General features: G+C 37.8%; 1 protein-coding gene across 3 annotated transcripts in view; it reads left to right on the forward strand.

Moving 5' to 3' along the window:
- Positions 1-21,568, forward strand: part of GPATCH2 (G-patch domain containing 2) — a 179,183-nt gene that overhangs the window by 115,522 nt on the left and 42,093 nt on the right. For all 3 annotated transcript variants that reach the window (XM_045455750.1, XM_045455751.1, XM_045455752.1), the window contains exons 7-8: positions 12,214-12,253; positions 19,734-19,804. In XM_045455750.1, coding sequence (XP_045311706.1) covers positions 12,214-12,253; positions 19,734-19,804 — 111 coding nt within the window. The remainder of the gene's footprint in view (positions 1-12,213; positions 12,254-19,733; positions 19,805-21,568) is intronic.

Below are 21,568 nucleotides of genomic sequence, written 5' to 3' on the forward strand. Positions count from 1 at the left end.
ACAGCTGCAGGGTTTTTTTTTTGTTTTGTTTTGTTTTTTGTGTTTTGTGGTTTTTGTTGTTGTTGCAGTTACAGAGTGGTATTTAGTTAACAGAACAATTATCTTGTATTAGTTGCCTCAGAGACAAGGGAAGATGAGTACAGTACAGTGCCCATTTGTAACTAATTTGTGGTGTGCACCAGTAAGAACCTGCTGTAAATTTCCATGCCGGTCTACAACCCTCTTACTGTACCAGGCAAAGTTAGTGGCTACTAAAAATACTGCCAGGACAAGGCTATCTAAAGACACATTTGGTAGTATGTTAACTATACAAAAAAAGACACTACACTTTGCAACCATAACTTGCACACCATTACAGTTCAATATTTTTTCTTTAAAAGGAAAGGAGTTGTGTATAGGGGAGTTCAGCGTTTTACAGACCAGAAAAAACAAACTTGGGCTATAACCAACCTATTCATCATCTTCTTCTTCTTCATCCTCTTCCTCTTCCTCATCTTCTTCCTCTTTTGCCTTTTTTTTTTCTTTTTTTCACCCTTGATGACTCCCTTTTTTGCCTCATCAGGCTCTCCTGTAGCCCACTATGAAGCAACCTCCTTTTTGTATTTTTCTTCAGCTCAGTAGCCTTTCTTCATAAAGCTGCTTGTCATTTACAGCAGAATTATAATATTTCTCTCCCCGTTTCTTTGCAACATCACCAGTGGATAGGCTGGGATGCTTTCCTTTGATTTGGGGACGATACTCAGAACAAAATAAGAAAAAGGTCAAGAGAGTACTCTTGGGTGCATTGACTGGGATCCTTGAACTTCTTTTTGGTTTTCCCTGTAGGAGGGATAGAAGTTGTCATTTTTCTTTCTTAATGGCCCTTGTCCCCCTTTGCCATGTCTTCAAAAACTTTTCTTTTCTTTTAAATAGACATGGTCTTCCACCTCTCTGAATGCTTCTTAAAAAACTCTGAGAATGTGGGGCACCTGGGTGGCTCAGTTGGTTGAGCGTCTGACTTCGGCTCAGGTCGTGATCTCACAGTTCATGAGTTCAAGCCCCGCATCGGGCTCACTGCTGTCAGTGCGGAATTCACTGGTGAATTCATATGGCCCTAGACTTTTCTTTGTTGGGGGCTTTTTGATTACTGCTTCAATCCCCTTACTAGTACGTGATCTGTTCAGATTTTCTAATTATTATTTGAAATTGGTAGACTGTATATTTCTAGGAATTTATCCATGTCTATAGTCTCTAAGATGTTGGCGTGTAATTGTTTATAGTAGTTTCTCAGGATTCTTAATATTTCTGTGTTATCAGTTGTAATGTCTCCTCTTCATTTCATATTTTATTTATTTGGGTCTTTTCTCTTTTTTTCTTAGTCTAGATAAAACTTTGTCAGTTTTATCTTTACAAAATCTAGCTTTTAGTGTCATACATCTTTTCTATTGTCTTTTCTATTTGATTTATTTCCATTCTAACCTTTGGTATTTTCCTCTTTCTGCTAGCTTTCAGCTTTGTTTCTTCTTCTATTTATAGTTCCTTGAGGTGTAAAGTTAAGGTGTTTATCTGAGGGTTTTTTTCCCCCTAATATAGGCATGTGTCACTATAAACTTCCCTCTTAGAACTGCTTTTGCTGTGGTAAGTGCTCACGTGCCCATTAAGAACTGCTTCTTTGTTTACTATAGTCCTGTAAGTGTCGTGAACACAAGCCCCGTTGGCTTTCAGAGCGAGGTGTTTTGGGGCCCCATCCAAGGGTGGGAGTCTTCAAAGTTGGGACACTAGATGTGTCTTCCAAAACCTTTGCTCCTCAGGGAGAAGTTGGGAGTTGGAGGGTCCCTCCTAAGTGTATGGCTTAGTGTCAGTGTGGGATTTATGGTGAGAGTGTGTTCAGCCTTTCCTACCCACTTTGACATGGGTGTTTTCTCATCTTCCCGATGTATAGGAGTCACTCAACTAGTTTCTGGATTTCTCACAAGGAAATTATTCCATGTATAGCTAGAAAATGGTGTGTTCATAGAAGAAAGGAGTTCAGTAGCCTCCTATGTCACCATCTTAGTTCCTAGCAGCCCCTTTCTGGTTAGTGGACATCAGCAGGAATTTAAAGTCACAGACTAAAGTCAAAGGTGGCCAAGTTGTTTGCTTAGGCATTAAGGTTCCTTCAAAAATGGAGTAGGTTCTCTTGTGTTTGTGGTTGCAATTCCTTGCCTGGAAATGCTACTGGCCTTGATGTTCTTCCTATATCCTTACTTAGCTTTTAGCTTAAAGACTTCTGCCCCGACGCCATGTGAAACAGTGACCTCCAGAGGATAGGTACCAGTCTTTAAGAAACCTCTAGTCAGCATGCTCACCCTCTTTGTCAGAGAGGCACTCTGAGGAAGGTCTAGACCAGAGCCCTAGTTATGGTAGTCAAGGCCCCGTGAAGTCTAACCTCCATGCCACTGCCTGCTTCCACATAGGAATTCCAAACCAGATCTTCCCACCTGCAGCTCCCTAATTATGAGTCTCTCATTAAAATTGAATTGTAATCTATACGCTGAAAGTGCCTCTTTCAACAAATCTATATTTTCATCCGTTTCTTCAGGCCTGCCCCTTACTATGTAGGGCAAATGAACAAGGTGCCTTGTAGGCTTTGTTCTACAAGTTTCGTTTTGGGTGACACCATAGAATACAGCATTATGAGTATTTTATTTTACACAAATAAGTAAGTACACAGGCACACTTTGTACTACACATAGATACACACAGCCCCAGTTGAATTACCTATTAGTACCTTTCTGGGGACTAGTCTCTTTCTCTGGTCAGTTTCAAAACCGACCACACTTTGCTTCAGTTTGTCTGCTTCATTGTCCTGGGAAGGAAACGCAACAGGTGAAATTTTCTACCATTTCCTTTAACAAGAGAACGTATATGGTCAGTGTTCAATGTTGGCCAGATGTAGTTTTAGATATATGCTTCCCCAACTTTCTTGCCCAGATAATTAAGTCCATACTTTCATTCAACCTACTCCCTATGATAAAATCAGATACATAAAACTGACTCAGTCTCATAGTAGAAAAAACAAGGTATTTATACCCTCAAGATATGCAAATAATTTCCTAGGGAATCCTGGTCAAGAATTTTAAGGGAGTCAATGTCCGGATTCCTTTGCATGTATACACACACACACACACACCTTCTTTTCTGAAATCATTAGCCCCTGCAATTTTGCTGATTCCTGTTTTTCACAACTGCCTTTCTGCAACTTTGGAAGAAAAAGACACCCCTCACCCCCAAGTCCTACCCTTTGGCACCTTGCTTCACAGCATAAAATCCTTTTGGGTTTCAAACAGAGGGACATTCCAAATACTGTGCTGATATTGATGTGGACAGATTGAATCTAATGACCAAATTACAAAGCCTTTTGCAAATTAGGTAGATTGTTTCTAGTTCTTTGTTTTCAGCAGCTGGTAGATTGTTAAAAATACTCCTTTATCTAAAAATCATTGTGTGATTTTTGGTATAAATCTCTAAAGGAGTTCAGTAATCAAATAACTGCTCTAACCAGATTCTTTTTATTTCCATTTACCAAGTTATGTGAACAAGGTTTCTGAGCACTCAAATTGATAAAAATAAAAAATATGAATAGAATTGATGCTAAAGGTAATATTCATCAATGACTACACGAACTAGTTTGGGGAAAAGTTTATTATGCTATTCCTAATAAAATTGTATTCATTTATGTTTGGAACTATCAAAATACACTTATGTTAGTTTCATTAATTAAATACCAGTGACAACTTTTTCAGATCTTAAATAACTGTTATCAACTAACCTTAATCAGTATTTCTGATCACTTCATCAAAATAATTTTAAAACTCTAGTTTTATAGTCACAGAAATTTAAGAAAATTAGATAGATAGGGGCGCCTGGGTGGCGCAGTCGGTTAAGCATCCGACTTCAGCCAGGTCACGATCTCGCGGTCCGTGAGTTCGAGCCCCGCGTCGGGCTCTGGGCTGATGGCTCAGAGCCTGGAGCCTGTTTCCGATTCTGTGTCTCCCTCTCTCTCTGCCCCTCCCCCGTTCATGCTCTGTCTCTCTCTGTCCCAAAAATAAATAAACGTTGAAAAAAAAAATTAAAAAAAAAAAAAGAAAATTAGATAGATAGATAGATAGATGATAGACAGATAAGACACATATCATTGTTGCAGAGGAATATGGCAGGGTTACTAATATATGGCTTTCAAACATAAAAATATATTACATTAGGATAAATTTCTGTGCAACAGTGATATTGGAAATCCAAGGAGTTCAAGGAGAAAAATAAGCCATGTAAAATTTTCAACTTTTAAAGAAGTGATTTTCATGGTGTTTTGTTTTGTTTTGTTCTTAAATGCATTGATGGTGGATATCAAACCACAGTGATATTTGGACTCCAATGGGTATATTTAAGAATGGCATGATGGTTTTATTTTAAAATGTTAACATATGTAATTTATAGAAACTAATATTTGCAAATATTTAACTTTTATGGTGAAAAATTTTAGATGTCTACTGAAAATATGTGAGGATATTTTCATAACTGCATCAGACAACATGCACTGAGAAATGGTTGAAGACCAGTGTGTATAGACTTTCAGAAAAAAGTAATGGAATGTTCTACAAATAATGGTTTAAACAAATCGCAGTTTAATTTACCGACATTACCAGAAGTCTGGAGAAGTAGGCAGTCCCAGGGCTATTGAGGAGGCAACATCAGCCACAATGACCTCTAAGGAATCCCTGGAATTTTCCACAAAATTCCCACCAGCAATTCTCTATACCTTCTATATTCTCCCTTTAGTTTTTTATCTCTACTTGGTTATAGTATTTATCACATTATTCTCTAGAACACAGTTGCTATACACATGTTTCATTCACCTTAGTGGACCATGAGTTAGAGACTTCGTCTCGTTCTTCTTTAAGATTCTTACAGTACACAGCAGAATGCCTTACACATCAAAGCATAGGCTCTGGGGTCAAGTTTACCCAGTTCCACTACTGGCTAGTGATGGGAAGACTCACCCCTTCCTGACACTGGCACAAAAGTATAGGGAAAGCACAGATTCACTGTGGTTTTGTGTGATCCCTTCTACAGTTTACCTCCAAGCTGTAATAACTGACCTGGACGAATGGCTAGAAATGGTCATTAAATTACTAAATATTCAGGAACTCTTAATTGGAAGTAAACTACTTTCATTCAGTTAACTGTGATTCGTCTAAGTCAATATTTGTTTTGCTTTAGAAGATCACCGTCTAAACAGTCTGAAATAGGAATACTTAAAATAATTTTACTTCATAGAATTTCAGACTTAAAAACAGATTCTAATGAGTAAAGGAAAAACTATTTTACAGGCTCTAACATAATAATGTTTAGGAACTTCAGTTTTGAAACTATGTGGTTATAGGCTCGCATGATCAACAAAGGGTAGTGGAGAGCAGCCTAGAAATGACCATTCAAAAGAAAAAGGGCTGCTGAGCTGGGAAGTGAAAAAGGATGTTTTTTCCTTAATAGAAGGAATGCCCAGCGTGGTGCTCAATATGCAAGAATGCACCTCACTCAAAGTTTTCAGCTCAGTTTATGAGAGTAGTGGAGGTTGGCCAATAAAAGTTTGGGTAGTTTCTATAAAAATTATATTTGGCAATAATCTCAATTGTAAAAAAGAATTACTTATAGAAATTTGGTGAACAGCCAACTTTGCTGCACCCCTCAGAACGTGGAAATCTCAGTCTTAAAGGTAAACTGACACAGGTATCTGTGTGGTTTTTGGGAAGCCTTGCAGAATTATGAAAGTCTGATTGTTTTAATAAAGTAATACTTAACATTGTACTAGTCACATATTTATATTTTGCATAACTCTTTATAATTGTGTATGCATTGTGTATTTATAGTCCAGTTGTTAATATACTTTAGGCCTCTTTTAATAGAAAATATTTAGCCCAGATAAATAAACAGCCATTAAAATAACCATAGAAAGGTACACAGAAAGCAACAAGAACCTGAATCCAGGAACGCCTGGGTGGCTCAGTCAGTTAAGCTTCTGACTTTGGCACAGGTCATGATCTCAGTGTTCATGAGTTTGAGCCCCACATCAGGCTCTGTACTGACAGCTCGGAGCCTGGAACCTGCTTTGGATTCTGTGTCTCCCTCTGTCTCTGCCCCTCCCCTGCTCACACTCTGCCTCTCTCTGTCTCTCAAAAAGTAAATAAACACTAAAAAAGAAAAAAAAATTTTTTTTTAAAAAGAACCTGAATCCAGCTAAAGCAGAGAAATCTGTATCTAGGTTCTAAGAAAAAATAACATGTTAGGTTTTGAAATTCACATTTAATTATTCTGTTGACTTTCTGAAAATACAAATATTAATATGCAGAAAAAATTAATATATGACTACATATTCTTTAAAAATATTTAAGGCTTCTTGTCGGGTTACTTTTTATTCACTCTACCTACCTTTCTGGACTAACCCTAAATGGTCCCAGAATTTTTTCCTTTTTTCCATTCACTTATGAGATACCTGTTTTTAAGTTGAGTAAATATGAAGGGGTGCTGGGTGACTCAGTAAGTTAAGCATCCAACTTCAGTTCAGGTCATGATCTCACAGTTTTGAGTTCAAGCCCTGCATCAGGCTCTGTGCTGACAGCTCAGAGCCTGGAGCCTGCTTCAGATTTTGTGTGTCCCTCTCTCTCTGCTCCTCTCCTGCTAGCTCTCTGTCTCTGTCTCTCTCTCTCGAAAATAAATAAACATTAAAAAATTAATAAATAGAGTAAATATGAAATATTAGTTGACTTTTAAATGATATCCATATTTGCTTTTATTTTATTTTAAAGTATAGGACATTTACCTGAGGCATTATATGTAAATCAAAACTTACTTTAAATGCAAGTGGGTAACTACCTATAATCCTATGATGAATTCCTTCATAAAGCAAATATTTACACTTTATCTTATCTTTTGTATAAATATCAAGTTTGCTTGAAGCAAGATTTGCCTGGATTAAAGGTTAGTTCATTGGGAATACTTTTATACTTTGAAATTTAGCATCTATTGCTTTATAGTAAAAATGGCTTTAACTTCAGATTGAGATAAATAAAATATACCCGATCAATTCCTCCTCTGATTTACTGTGTTTCCCTTGGAAAGTCATTTTAGCTTACATGTGTCATAATTTTTAGTTATGGAATAAGGATAAGAATGGTCCTTCTTATATAAGGTATTATTCAAGCTACTTATGTAAACTACAGACAAATTATTAAACCGGGTATAAAACATTTAGGATGATGATGATGATTATGATGATGATGATGATGATGATGATGATGATGGTAATGCTTTATCTGGATAGTGTATTTTATTTTTCCGAGTATTTTCATATGCATCAGTATCTCCAGTGTTTTTAGTGCCTCTCTGAAGCAGTGATGACACCCCCATTTTATAGATAATTTGACTTTGGAAAGTCACACACTATATTCTGCTCAACCAAAAGTCAATTAAAAAACCAATGTGTTCAGCATCTATTATGTATTTGATAACATGCTAAACCTGTTGGGGGAACCTGTAAATATTACGTATGAACATTGCTGTCTCTACTGACATTTAGGAATAAATAGGTAGTTCTCACAAAAATTCAGAGAATAAAAGTTCACATATTACTCTATTCCACTGTGTACTACAGGAGAAGAAAATTAATATTTGTTTTAAACACCTACTCTATGCCAGGTTCTTAGCCTTGTTTAAGCTTCCCAATACTGTAAAGAGAGGTGGGATTCATTTTATTGCGTAGATGAGGAAGACAAATGTAATGGAAAAACTCAGATTTTTCCTTCCTACCTTTTCTTCTCTTACGTCTTCTTTGACACTCATACAGAACACTTCATCTCTGACACTTCTGGTCACCAAATGTTGGGAGGCTTTTCCTCACAACAACAAGCAAGTCTCTAGGAAATCAGCTGGCTGTCCTGCTTCAACTCAGTTTTGACACTAGGTACTTGGAGATAGCATCAGATTCCACAAGTTAAGGGTCCAGTCCTGCGAGACTGCCTTGCCCCCTAACCTCCCACATCTCCAGATTCCACTCACAAACCTAGGCTGTTACCTATGCTTCTGACCTACCAGATGCAAATTGGAGGTTCCAACAACCGCCTCCAACTGAGGACACCAATTTCAAGTCCAGGTGGTTACCTGTACTTCCGACTGGCTGTAAATCAGAGGTCCCCACAGCACCCTCCTTGGGTTTATTTAATTTGCTCACAGAATTCAGAGAAATGTTTTACTTACTAGGTTACCAGTTTATTATAAAAGAACATAACTCAGGAACAGCCAGATAGAAGAGATACATAGGGCAAAGTACGGAGTAGGGGTGTGGAGCTCCCATGCCCTCTCCAGGAATGCCATTCTCCCCACATCTTCACCTGCTCCCCTATCTGGAAGCTCTCCAAACCTTGCCTTTTGGGATTTTTATGGAGGCTTTATTACATAGGCGTGATTGATTGAGTCATTGGCCTTGGGGAAGGATGTTGAATCCTTCAACCTCCAGCCTTCTCCCTGCCCCAGAGGTCAGGAATTGGGACTGAAAGATCCAACTTCTTGGATTGGAAAGATCCAATCCAAGGTTGGTTCCCTTGACAATTAGCTCCCATCCTTAGGTAGGGTCCAAAAGCCACCTCATTAATATAACAATTTTTCACTCTCAATGCTTTGGAAATTCCAAGGGTTTGGGGAGCTGTGAGCCGGGAATCATGGAAGAAGACCAAATATATATGAGAAATACATTTAGATCACCTGAATAACCAAATGCATAGTTCTCTTATAAATCATCTATTGCTCCAAGACTCAAAAAATAAAAGTAATTTGTCAGAGTTCACCCAGCTAGTAAGTGCCAGAGTATTCAAACTTCGATCTTTCTGATTCTAAAACCCATGATTTAGCAACCACACCAGGCTGGATTTACATTTATAGTTTAATAAAAGAGATGAAGTTCTAGAAGGCTCTCTTGGGCATTGTTTTACAATTGACTTTTAGTTCCAGAGAAAAATAGATGAATGAAGGATATTTTTACTTCCTGGTCATCTGGTCCACAAAACATGAGAACCCAAAAGAATCCCAAAGACCATGTAGGCCAGTGCTGTTATTCTTCCCGTTTCATAGAGTGACATGGTACCTCTAGTTGTTAAAACTCTGCCCTGTATCTCAAGTCATTCATTTACTTATTCATTCAGAAAATATCTGTGAGGGCCTACTATGTGCTTATCACTGTTCTCCTGGCACAGCCTAATAGAAGTAATAGACATTAATCAGGAAGCACACGCATAAATGTTTATCTAGACACTAACACACAAACACATTGTTAGTGAGCTAAGTACTCTAAAAGATAACTTTTTAAAAAATAATTTTAGGGGCACCTGTCAGTGCCTCAGTCAGGTAAACATCTGACTCAGCTCAGTCCGTTAAACATCTGACTCAGCTCAGGTCATGATCTTGCAGTTCATGAGTTTGAGCCCCACATCGGGCTCTGTGCTGACAGCTCAGAGCCTGGAGTCTGCTGGAGATTCTGTGTCTCCCTCTCTTTTTTCCCCTCCCCTGCTCACGCTCTGTGTCTCTCTCTCTCAAAAATAAATAAACATTAAAGCTTTTTATTAAATAAATAAAAACGAATTGCAACTAGACATCTAGCTAGGGAAGGCTTCCTTACATACCACAAGCTTCAGATGGGACCTCGAAGATCCAAGTGAATGGGGATGAGAAGAGCATTTCAAGCAGAGAGAATTACTGTCTGTTCAGGCAGTGTAAGGGAAGGCTAGCGAGTGAGCACAGAATGTGAGAGAAGGAGGGATTACTGAGTGAAACGTTGGGCAAAGACATGATGCTAAGCGTCGGGGGCCATTTAGGGATTCTTTCTCCTAGGAGCACTGCAAAGCCACTTCAGACTTTGGTTCACTTGTGTTTATTTATTTGTTTGCTTGAGGTAAGGGTGTGAATAACTAAATATTCAAGAATTAGCTCCAGCATCACTCTAGCTGTGCAGTATGATAAATGGATTAGAGTTAGTAGGTACAAGAAAACTTGCAACTTGCTGCAAGGTTTGAATATGAAAGGGAAAGGTATCCAAGCTGAATTGAGTTGTCCACTGGAAGGATGGGACTGCTGTTCACTGAGCTAGTGAACTAGCTAGATGAAGACTCGCTTTGTAACAAAAGGAATATTTGAGGTATTTACGTATTTACTAAAAGGGGCGCCTGGGTGGCTCAAGCGGATAAGCGTCTGACTTTGGCTCAGGTCATGATCTCGCGGTCGTGAGTTTGAGTCGCCCATAGGGCTCGCTGCTGTCAGCTCAGAGCCCACTTTGGATCCTCTGTCCCCCTCTCTCTCTCTCCCCGTCTCCTGCTGACATTCTCCTTCACAAAAATGAATAAACACTTAAAAATACATACAGGAAGCCCATTACATGTTAATACAAATAGTATGTTTTTATGAAAATTAACGATCTTCCCCCCCCCCCCCAAAAAAAAAAAATTAGTGAGAACGTGCCATTGTTTGCACAAATCACTTTAATGTCTGGCTTCATAGATGACAGTTTAGATTCGTTGCTGCTTCCACTTTCAGCTTGTGCTAATCTGTCGTTTTGGTGGAAGCACATGAAGCAAATCTAGCCTCACGGATAATAACTAGTTGGAAAAGGAAGGAGTATTTTAATAGCCTTTTCATTTCAGATCATTGTGGATATTCTCTGATACTATACTAAAACATAAACAATTGTTGTTTCTCAAAAGTTAATTATAGTGTGTAATCTAAAAACATATCAATGGATAGTTTTGCTCTGTTATGCTACATCTGTTGGTCTGTCTTGAACTCTGAATGGATTCACTTACACATCGTGATTTAGTAAATCATACATTGGTCATGTAAAGGCACAGTCCATAACAGAGAGGAAATGCATTAGTCAAGTTGTCCAGATAACTGCAATAAATAATTTGCTTCTGGTTGGTAATTAATCCAGATGTCATTTACAGATACCAATGAGCGTCCATTTCCACGTCAAAGTAGAATGACCTGCCAAAGAGCATCACTGTCTTTGAGCTTAAGAAGTGTTCCAGGAAGAGCATAGACAACTCCTACGAATGTAGAGGCTGTTTATTCCCAGGTGTTAGTACCACAGAGGCTAGAGATTACATAGAAGTCTAAGGAAACGTGCCCTTTGTAATAGAAGTGTCTTGTCCTCTGAACGCACACTGTGGGAAAATAGCCTAATGTCTCATTTCTGCATCTGGAACATGAGAATGACCTTGTAAGGTTTTGACGAAGGTAAGAAATAATACACATCATGTTTCTAAAGAGTACTTGGTACATAAAAATACCCAATATTATTGTTCTCGAAAAAAAACAAATAGCATTAATATTGGTGTCGTTCCCTGTGGGCTTTTAGTGGCTTATTTGCCACTAAAATTTCTCTCGATTTCCTGTTCCTTGGTGTTTACAAGTAGTTTTGATGCTGAATACTGCCAAAGGACTGGGCACATAGCTAATAACCACTCCCATTGAAAAGGTGTCAGCAGATGGGTCAAGTATTAAGGATCCAAGGAGCAGCCTAAACAGTATAGGTGGACCATGCAGGGCAAGGACAGCAGGAGAAGGGAAGGCTCAAGTGTGCAGGGACTCCTATATTTTGAATGTTGTCATTGACAACAGCCAGAGCCCAAGTTGTTATCACAATGGAAGGAATAGGTTCAAGGTACCTTCAGCTGATGCTCCAGAATTCACATGATTCAAGGGCTTTGCGTGATTGTTCCTGGGGGCATAGCCAGAGGATATAATATTCTTGTATTTTTAATGTTTTTTAAAACTCCAGCAATCCAGAAGTCATAATTTGTTGTAACGATGCTATAATTAAGTTGTGGTAAATGATAGCATTTGAAGATTTTATAACCAGAATTGATTCATAAAATGGATACAGTCCCAGCAGTTTATGTTAACATAATTAAATGGAAATGTAATTCTAACTGAGTTTGCTTATTAAATTGAAAATTACTGGGTTATGAGCACTCTTACAATTCTGTCAAAATTGGTGTAAGTCTAGAATTACATGAAATATCCATTAAAATAAAGCATATTTAAGGCTCCGTTGTTGGTGGTGAATACGTTTCTTAAAGCGCATGCAGATTGATCATGTGAGAGCATGTGCTTGTAGTTAGGTTCATGCTAACTCCTTTTCTCTTTCCTCTACAGCCATTGGTTTAGCCCTGGCACTAAGACAGAGCATGGCCAGGTAAGGAGCATTGTAATCCAAAGAGAAGTTACTTAGTCTCTTTCAAATATCTATAGATCTCCCTTCAAGGTCGTGGATCAGCTCTATAATAAAAGATATAAATCCCAGCTTATTTAAAAAGGAGTTAATTGTGCCAGTGCTTAAGACACTGACCAAATGAGTGATGCTCGGTAAACATCAGAGTGCTTACCACCACGTTCCTCAGTCACATATGTCCCCCCCCATGGAAAGGCTCTGGGGTTCACTTGTTTATAGGACTCTACCATTTATATTTGGTTTTCACGAAGTTAAGGTATCAAGATACATGCTTAGAAAGTTGATTTGCAGCCAACATAAGATCAGCAAACGAGAATATTTTTACTTCTGAAGTTCAGAAGGTCATGATAGTTTCTTACAAGTTTATGTCATATTTTTAAGTGAGATTTCTTTTTTTATTGCTTAATAAAACATGGCAGCACAGCGATTGGTCACCGTAACAAAAAACTTGGCATTCATTTCAGTTAACTTTACATATAAAATAAGTACTTAACTTTCTTTTTCCCTCGAATGTATTCATCTTCTCTCTGCAGTGTGCTAAGGCAATTTAGGGCTTAAGGCTTTGATGAGTTTTAAAGCTTATGCATTTTAGACTTTGCATCCTTGTTGAGTTTTTTTTTTTTTTCATTCTGAATTATAAAAGTTGTTTTTAAGTGGGTCAAAAACATGATATGTAAAAAATACCTTTAAATACATGAGAATGAAAAACCTCACATCTACAGGGATCATTTTCTGTGACAGGTGGCAGGTAGACAAAGAGAGGGTTGTAGTTGGTAATGATAATTGACAATATTAATATATTTGTGATATTTTATTTCTTATGCTAGGCAGTAGGTCCACCGTTGGTTGTATATACACAACCTTTTGCTCGTAAAGGAGGGTGATAAGGGCACCTGGGTGGTTCAGTCAATTATGCATCTGACTTCAGCTCAGGTCATGATCTCATGGTTTGTGAGTTCAAGCCCTACATTAGGCTCTGTGCTGTCAGTGCGGAGCCTGCTTGGGATTCTCTCTCTCTTCCTCTCTCCCTTTGCCCCTCCCCCACTGTCTCTTTAAAAATAAATAAACTCAAAAAAGATTTTTTTAAGCACCTTTAAAAAAATTTTTAGGGGCACCTGGGTGGCTCAGTCAGTTAAGCGTCCAACTTCGGCTCGGGTCATGATCTCACAGTTCGTGAGTTCGAGCCCCGCGTCAGGCTCTGTGCTGACAACTCAGAGCCTGCAGCCTGCTTCACATTCTGTGTCTCCCTCTCTCTCTGCCCCTTCCCTGCTCGTGCTCTGTCTCTCTCTGTCTCAAAAATAAATAAACATTAAAAAAAATTTTTTTAAAGGGGGTTGCTAAATACTTCATTATAAACTATACTTATTTCCTAATACACAGAAACCTAATTAAAGAAAAATATCATGTGAATTCAGTTTAAAGGTAGCTTGTAAACTTGCTCTTTTCCATGAGAGCAATTATCCCCTTTAAAAGATATTTCTCACATTAATAGTATAGTAAGGACCAGTATTTCTAAAGATTTGGAAATTAACCAAACTAAGTTATATCTTTGACGTTTTCATCTTATTATTCATAATGTAAAAATTAGACTTCCTGCTTTCCTGCATGGTTCATGCCCCTCTGTGTACAAAGCTTACAAGAAGATTCTGCTTCTGGTAGTAAGTCGCATCAGGATATAGATTATCTCCAAATACAATTTTTAAAGCTTCTTTTCTACCCTTTAGAAATGCTAAAGTGATGTTATAAAGTTGTATTTTATTTCGCAGTATAACTGGTTGTTTCCAGTCAAGCTTTTTTTTTTTTTTTCCTGCAGTTAAAGAATCAACTAATAGCTAATAGAGAAGAAACTTGCCTTCTCTACAGAGAAGAAAGTTGCCTGATGTTTTTTGTTTTTGGGTTTTTTTTTTACCACTTTTTGCATCAGCCTTTTGCTTAAACTTTGATACATCATTTCACATTTTGATGTAGGTTATTAATTAATGTAGGTTATTAATTTCAGGTTATTAATTATTGAATGTAGGTTAGTAATTAATGAACACAGTAGATTCTTATTACCTGCAGTAGCTATGTTCTATAAAGTCGATGTGAACACAAAAGTAGCAAATATCGAAACCCTGCTCTGGAGGGAAAATACAAGGTTGGGTTCATGAGAGGCCAGGACATTTTCAGTTACTGATCAAGACCTTTTCTTGTTTCATGTGTGTTCTGTGTTTAACAATACCTTATTTAATATGTAACATTGATTCTTAATACCTGATGAAAGCTTCTTTAATGCTGTGTTTCCTCTGTAAGGTCCCTCACAGCCTTGCACTTGGGAGCGCTTGACTACACTTCCGTACTATACCTGAGGACCATTTTTTTATTTATTATTTTTCTTAATGTTTATTTATTATTGAGAGAGAGAGACAGAGTGTGAGCGGGTGAGGGGCAGAGGGAGAGGGAGACACAGAATCTGAAGCAGGCTCTAGGCTCTGAGCTGTCGGCCCAGAGCCCGATCCAGGACACGAACTCACCAACTGTGAGATCATGACCTGAGCGAAGTTGGACACTTAACCAACTGAGCCACCCAGGTGCCCCCTGCCTGAGGACCATTTTAAATGATAAAATCAAAAACCAGAGCAGAAAAATGCAAAAAAAAACGTGGCACTAAATAGACTGCAACAAAGACACTCGTTTACACTCTAAAAGCTGAAACAAGAAGACAGTGCATCAGCTTGTCAGACCTCAGTGGAGAACGTGTGACAGGGGACCCAAATTTTTACCACCGTGCACATGTTTGTGAAGGACTGCAAAAGTGCCGGAAGTATTGATCTTAGCATTACACATAAATTTTAGCCAATAGGCAAATTCAGAAATATGGAATCCATGAATAATGAGGAATGACTGTACCTGTGTGTACGTATACAAATATACATACAGACCACTTACATTTTGAGGGTAAGAATTTCTTAATTCAACTCAAATCTAACTCTAGCGCAGGAAACTTTGCTAACCCTAGATGCCAGCGATGAAATGCAACACCGTAAAGAGGGTAAAATCCTTCACCCTGTTGAATGAATTACTGTTAGCGGGCATGATCACCTTTTATGTTTCCCACATCAACTTCTCAACCTACAGAAATGATAACATTAACCCCGCTTTTTTTTTTTTTTAAATCCCACCCCTTTCTACTTCCCCTGTCTTAGGATTCGTCTTTCTGTTCTTTAAGGCTAAATCCCATAATCATTAACACCTTGCGTACTTCTCACTCTTTTATTACACATTCACTAAATGACTATTACCTGTCAACCATTATCAGTTAGGTACTCTCTCTCCTTACAAAAGAAGGTGTTTAGAAAAACAACATAGCTTTTCCCTTGTGGTGGTTCTAATCTGGGGCAGGAAAGCAATAATGGCAGTATGTTGTGAAATATTTGAGAAAACCACAGAGAGGGCAGTTATAAAGGGCTCAAGAGCAATATGAAAGTCGGTTCAGAAATGGAAGGAAAGAGAGAGCGACAGCTATATGAAGCATCATTTGTTTGTTTGTTTGTTTTGCTTCATCTGACTTAATCCTGATTTTTCCTCTTTGAACATCTAATGATTTGACATTTTGACTGAATTTACAAGTATCTTCAGGAATCACAGATCACAGTTTGGGTGCTAGTTCTCCTTTTAAGGTGAGGACACTGAGAGCCCACGTGTGACGAGACTTGAAGTTCTGTAGACATTTGAGAAATTACTGAGAAGTGGCTGCTAACAAGGAACACACATGCTTTTGAGCGCCTCTGAATATCAGGTGGTAAAGAGAGGATTGCTGTGGAAGAAGACTTCCTCTCTTGGCTTCTTGTGCTAGAGATTTGAAATTTGTAGTGAAGCCCGTAAAAATATCATGAATAGCCACGGCAGTTCCCAGCTCCCTTTCTCACAGTAAGAACCATCATCCACGAGGAACACGTCCCTTCCTGGTTTAGTTCAGCAATTTTAAAAATCGTGCACCTTTCGGAAACCTCACGTTGTACTAGGTTTTGTGTTAATGAATTTTAACATAATTCTTATGCGAGTCATTCTTTAATATACATCTGCAGGTCACTAATCAGGGAATTGTGTCTCCGTCTGGCCTAAGTCCAGCAATCTGAAAGTTGGAAGGTAAGAAGCACTTCGCACCATATTCAGAAGTTCTGTTATTAATCAGAGTTGACGTTGTCGAGTCAGAATCCTGAAAATTGACCTCACTTGTGACACTGATAGTAGTCCAAGGAAACAGAAGAAGTATCAGTAAGGAGAGGGAGGAATTTCTCAAAAACCCTGAGGATCTACTCTTATTTGTTAGAGCTCAAGGACCCTGTGTCTTTTATCTTGAATTCATGACCTGATTCCGCCCCCTAGCCCACCCCACTCTCCCATCCTTTCTCTTGTTCTTTGGGGCATAGCAGAAATGTGTTGAGAAGCTCTCAAATACAAATCTATACTTTCTATTCTAATAACATTCTGGATTTTTTCATCTTTGCCCCTTAAAAGATCTAGACTCCCATATTCACTTATGAGATTCATGACCCATAGATCTGAGTTTATATTGTTTTACCTGAGTTTGATTTAAAGATGTTTTTAATGTTTATTTTTGAGAGAGAAGAGAGACAGAGCACAAGCAGGGGAGGGGCAGAGAGAGAGGGAGACACAGAATCCAAAACAGGCTCCAGGCTCTGAGCTGTCAGCACAGAGCCCAATGCGGAGCTCAAACCCACAAACCACGAGATCGTGGCCTGAGCCAAAGCTTAACCCCACTGAGCCAGCCAGGCACCCCTATCTGAGGTTGATTTTAAAGTTGCAAAAGATATACCCAGAATTACAGTTGTGCTGATACAGTGAGAAAATTTGTGATGGCTTTTTAACATAGGAGTATTGTATTAAATAATTCCAGTGTGTGTCTCTTTTTATACACAAAGCCCATCAAAACTATACATTTGAGGAAGAAAAGAAATTCTCATATAAATCTCATAGAAAGAGCTCTAACATCAGAGTTCACAGAAGGTGCTAGCTTGTTTAAGCTGATCTAGTTGGTACCCTCTCTGAGAACTATCCAGACCTACTAGGGACAGTCTAATATTTATTTGGGCCATTACTGTTGCATTTTCAAAACTGAACTGTAGCATTCTTTTCTTATTCCAGACTGTTGTGTTGGGGATTTTGAGTTCTTTGTTTTCACTGCTTTCACACAAATTTCAGGAACAGTGTGCACATATCTGTTTTTATCTTAAAATTAGAAAAGTGAGTTAACTACTATTCATTTCAGGTGGAGGTAGAGATTTTATCATCTCACCTCTAGCTATCTGTGTCACAAATGTTGGTTTGTATATATATATTTTTAAAGGCACTAGACTTAGAAATGCCAAAGTAATTAATTATTTTTATTTTCAGAAACAATTTAGTTTTCATGGTACGAAGTGTTTCTAAATTGAAACACTTTCAGATTAATGGACTTAAGATAAATGGTTGCCATTTTCTGTAAGTAGTAACAATGAGCTCTAGCTTCACTACCTATCAGATACTACATCTCACTCCCTATATCTTTATCTCACTTATTCAATCATTCATTCATTCAACAAATATTTATTGAGCACTAAACACATTCCAGACATTGTGCTGGACCTTGGAGGTGCAAGCACAATGCATAACGGAAGCCAAGGGCCACAAGTGAGCAAGAATGTGGGACACACCCCAGTCTAACAGGCTCAGGGTGACCAGGATATGTAATTTCGAAAGAAGGGGGTTAGTGACCATCACCAGAGGAGAGGTGGGTGGAAGGATGGGTGCAAGAGACCAGGGGATTAAGAGTAAGTACACTTAGCACAATGAGCACGCAGAATTGTCAAATCACTATATTGTACACCCGATACTAATATTTAACCTGCGTGTTGGCTGGAATTAAAGTTTTTAAAAAGAAGAAGTAAGAAGGTTAGGTTGGAAGTAGGAGGAAGCGTGATAAATTAGGAGTTTAGAAATGTAATCAAATTATGAATGGCCATGGAAGTCTTGTACAAGACTTGGGGGTTTATCTGCAGAGAGTAATGTAGCCAGATCTAATTTTAGAATTACTGGCTGCCGTGTGGAGAATGAATTGGATAGGAGCGAGTCTGGAGTCAGGGAGGCCACTGCAAGCAAGAGACAATGATAGTCTGGACTTGGAAGGTGGTAGGGGGGAAGGAAAGAAGTAGGTATTTAAGAGAGTTTTAAGATACACTTAGTTAAGACATTCCTGTTCTTGGTGATCTAATTAAGTTATATTCCTTCTCGAAGATGGCTATATGTTTTTATAACTGATTCTAAATAATGTCATTAAATAGTTCACGGCATTTTTTTATCAAAAGGTATTGATCCTGGTCAGACAATACCCACTGACACCCAGGTTCATTAATCATAATCATAATGGTAGCATTTGAACCATTTTCTCAGCACTTATGTTTTGGTCATGGTGCGAAGCATTTCGCATGGTTTATCTTGTTTAACATTCACAGTGGCCCTACAGGTAGATACTATTATTATCTCCCATTTTACGGATGGACGTGGAGGTTAAGTACTTTGCCTGAGATTACACAGTTTGTAAATGGTAAATCTGTTGTTAAAACCTGGTAACTTGTTAGTTACTGGCACAGCTGGGATTAGAACGTAGACCTATCCTGCATTATTACTTCCAAGATTTCTGTTGTGTGTTAGGGTTCATTTCTAATATGCTATGCAACTTCTTTTTGGCCCAGCCTTGTGTATAATTATATTTCTGCATAAATAAGATAAGCTACAGTTTGAGTGAACACATAGTAAAGAGTATTGACTATTCTGTTTTTTTTTTTTTTCTTTCCAATTAGTTAGGGTAAAGCAAGTGTGAAAGGAAGTGGATGGTGAAGCATTTTGAGGAGGCGATCAAATACATATACATACTTTCTAATTATATATTTCCAAGCCAATAATTTCTTTGAAAAAGAATGTTTTAAGTGTGTTTCTTTACCATGTTAGGCCAGTAGATACAGAGAAAATAGTATTAGATCTTTTATGTCAGCATAAATGACAAAGTCTCAAAAAATTCACACTTGAACGCAATGGCAGAGGCCATTGGCAAGAGAGGTTCTGTTCCTTTAACCAAGACAACTCCAGAGAACCAGGATTAGAGCTGAGTTCTAGAACCTCTGGTTGTGGACTGTAAATGAAGTGGCTGTAAGAGCGATTTTGCTGCCGGGAAAGCACTGGACTGCCAACTCTTACTAACAGTTTTACAAGAGTGGCCATGGCGTCCCTAGCAAAAATCATGGTCTTTGTTTTGAGAGAAACCAGTGGGGGTGGGGGGGGAGGGAGGAAGAAAAGCACTGCAAGTGAACAAATAGTGTCCCTTTGAATGAGAACTTTTTCTACTTAAAAATAATATAATGAAAATATTTTTGTTTCTACAACTTTGTCTTGACACTTTATGTAGCATCAGCTTCTGAGAGATAACCGAGCTGAAAGAGGACACAAGAAAAACTGTTCTGTGAAAACAGCCAGCAGGTAAGCAATTCAAAATCACTTCTATTTCTGATTATATGTCTCTCTCTCTCTCTCTCTCTCTCTCTCTCTCTCTCTCTCATTTTGTTTTGTTTTGTTTTGCATACCAATAGGAATGGGCTGAGTTACCGTTGGGTTGACTCTGGTTCCAAAGAGTTTGAAATATTTTATGCATCATTTATTAGAATATATTTCAAGATTACTAGTAATGAATAGAGAGACACCATTTTATTTCTATATTTTTTAAAGCTGGTAAAAAATAAAGAATGAATTTTAAAAAGAAAAGAAAGTTTCTGTTTCTCATAACTGATGAATATTAGGTCAGGATTTACAATAATCATTTTATTTTTTTAATTTAAAAAAGAAGAATTAGTCTTTTTCCCCAAACTTAAATGGTACTTAGACCTTCTGAGAAGCAACATGTGTTTTTATACTAATAATATATAGATGAATATATAGAAAATATGTTGATTTTAAGATGTGCTTCTAGATTCTTGTTCATTTTATATTGCTGAGTCAGTGTTATTTTTTTCCCCTTTAACAGAATTACTATTATTCTCAGTTGATTGTTTCAGACGTACATTTTCAAATTTTGCATGTGGTGTTTCTGAAGACTAAATTTTTATTTAGATGAAAATGGCAATCGGAATATTGATCAGAACTACCACCCTTAGATTTACACTCGCTCAAATTTTAACAAGATAACTGACCGCAGACCATTGCCTCCATGACTTCCCATTGCTAGTGCACTAGCTGCTGTGTTTAACTTTCCCAAGCAAGCAATACAGCTTTAAAGTACAACGTTGTACAAATTAAACCCAACTGAGAACCCACTAGCTTGCCTAATTTAGGCAGTCAGGAACTGTCAAACATGTAAGTTGACCATCAGTGACAGTCAAAGTAAAACCAATACACTTACCCCTAAGAATGTGAGATCCTAAAATTATAACCATAATCAGGATAAAAGGTACATGTATCAATCATAAATAACTATGGATGAAATATTTATGGAAATAAAATGAGCAGGGAGCAGATCACTATTGGCATTAATAGGCAAAGTTTAATAAAAGCCAGATAATCATCAGAAATGAGAAATATGATTATTAAAGAGGTAATCAATGAAATGGAGATATGTCCACGAAATAGACCAGAATATAGCATAAAAACACAAGGAGTTGGAAAAATGAAAGAGTGGTTAAGAGACACAGAAAAAAGTCTAAGATATGTTTAATCAGAGTCTTTGATAAAGAATATAAAAATGCTAAAAAAAGAAAAAACAAAGCATGGTATTTAAAGAGATACTGGCTAAGAATTCCCCAAACTGACAAATGTTACAGATCCACAGCTGCACATACAGAAAGCACAACTAATACTAAGTGGAATAAATAAACATAAACCCATACCTAGTAGTATATACTGTAGTACACCAAAAATAAGAGAAGATCTGAAGAGAATCCAGAAAGAAAGGATAAATTGTCTAGTAAGGAATGCTAGCTATCCATCAGATTTCTTGGTAGCAACAATGGAACTAGAACACAGTGGACTAAGTGAACATAGACTGGCAACCTAGAAGAACATCTTTCCTGTGTGAACTTGAAGTAAACACATTTTCAGATGTTCAAAAACGAAGGACATTTACTACCAACAGACCTTGGCTAGAAGAATTTTTAAAAGATGTGTTTCCAAAAAAGGATCTCCCAAGGAAAGTCTGAGATGCAAGAATGAATGCAGAGCCAATAAACTGGTAAAGATTTAGGTAAATTTAAA

This window comes from Leopardus geoffroyi, chromosome C3 (assembly GCF_018350155.1).
Source record: "Leopardus geoffroyi isolate Oge1 chromosome C3, O.geoffroyi_Oge1_pat1.0, whole genome shotgun sequence".
NCBI lineage: Eukaryota > Metazoa > Chordata > Mammalia > Carnivora > Felidae > Leopardus > Leopardus geoffroyi.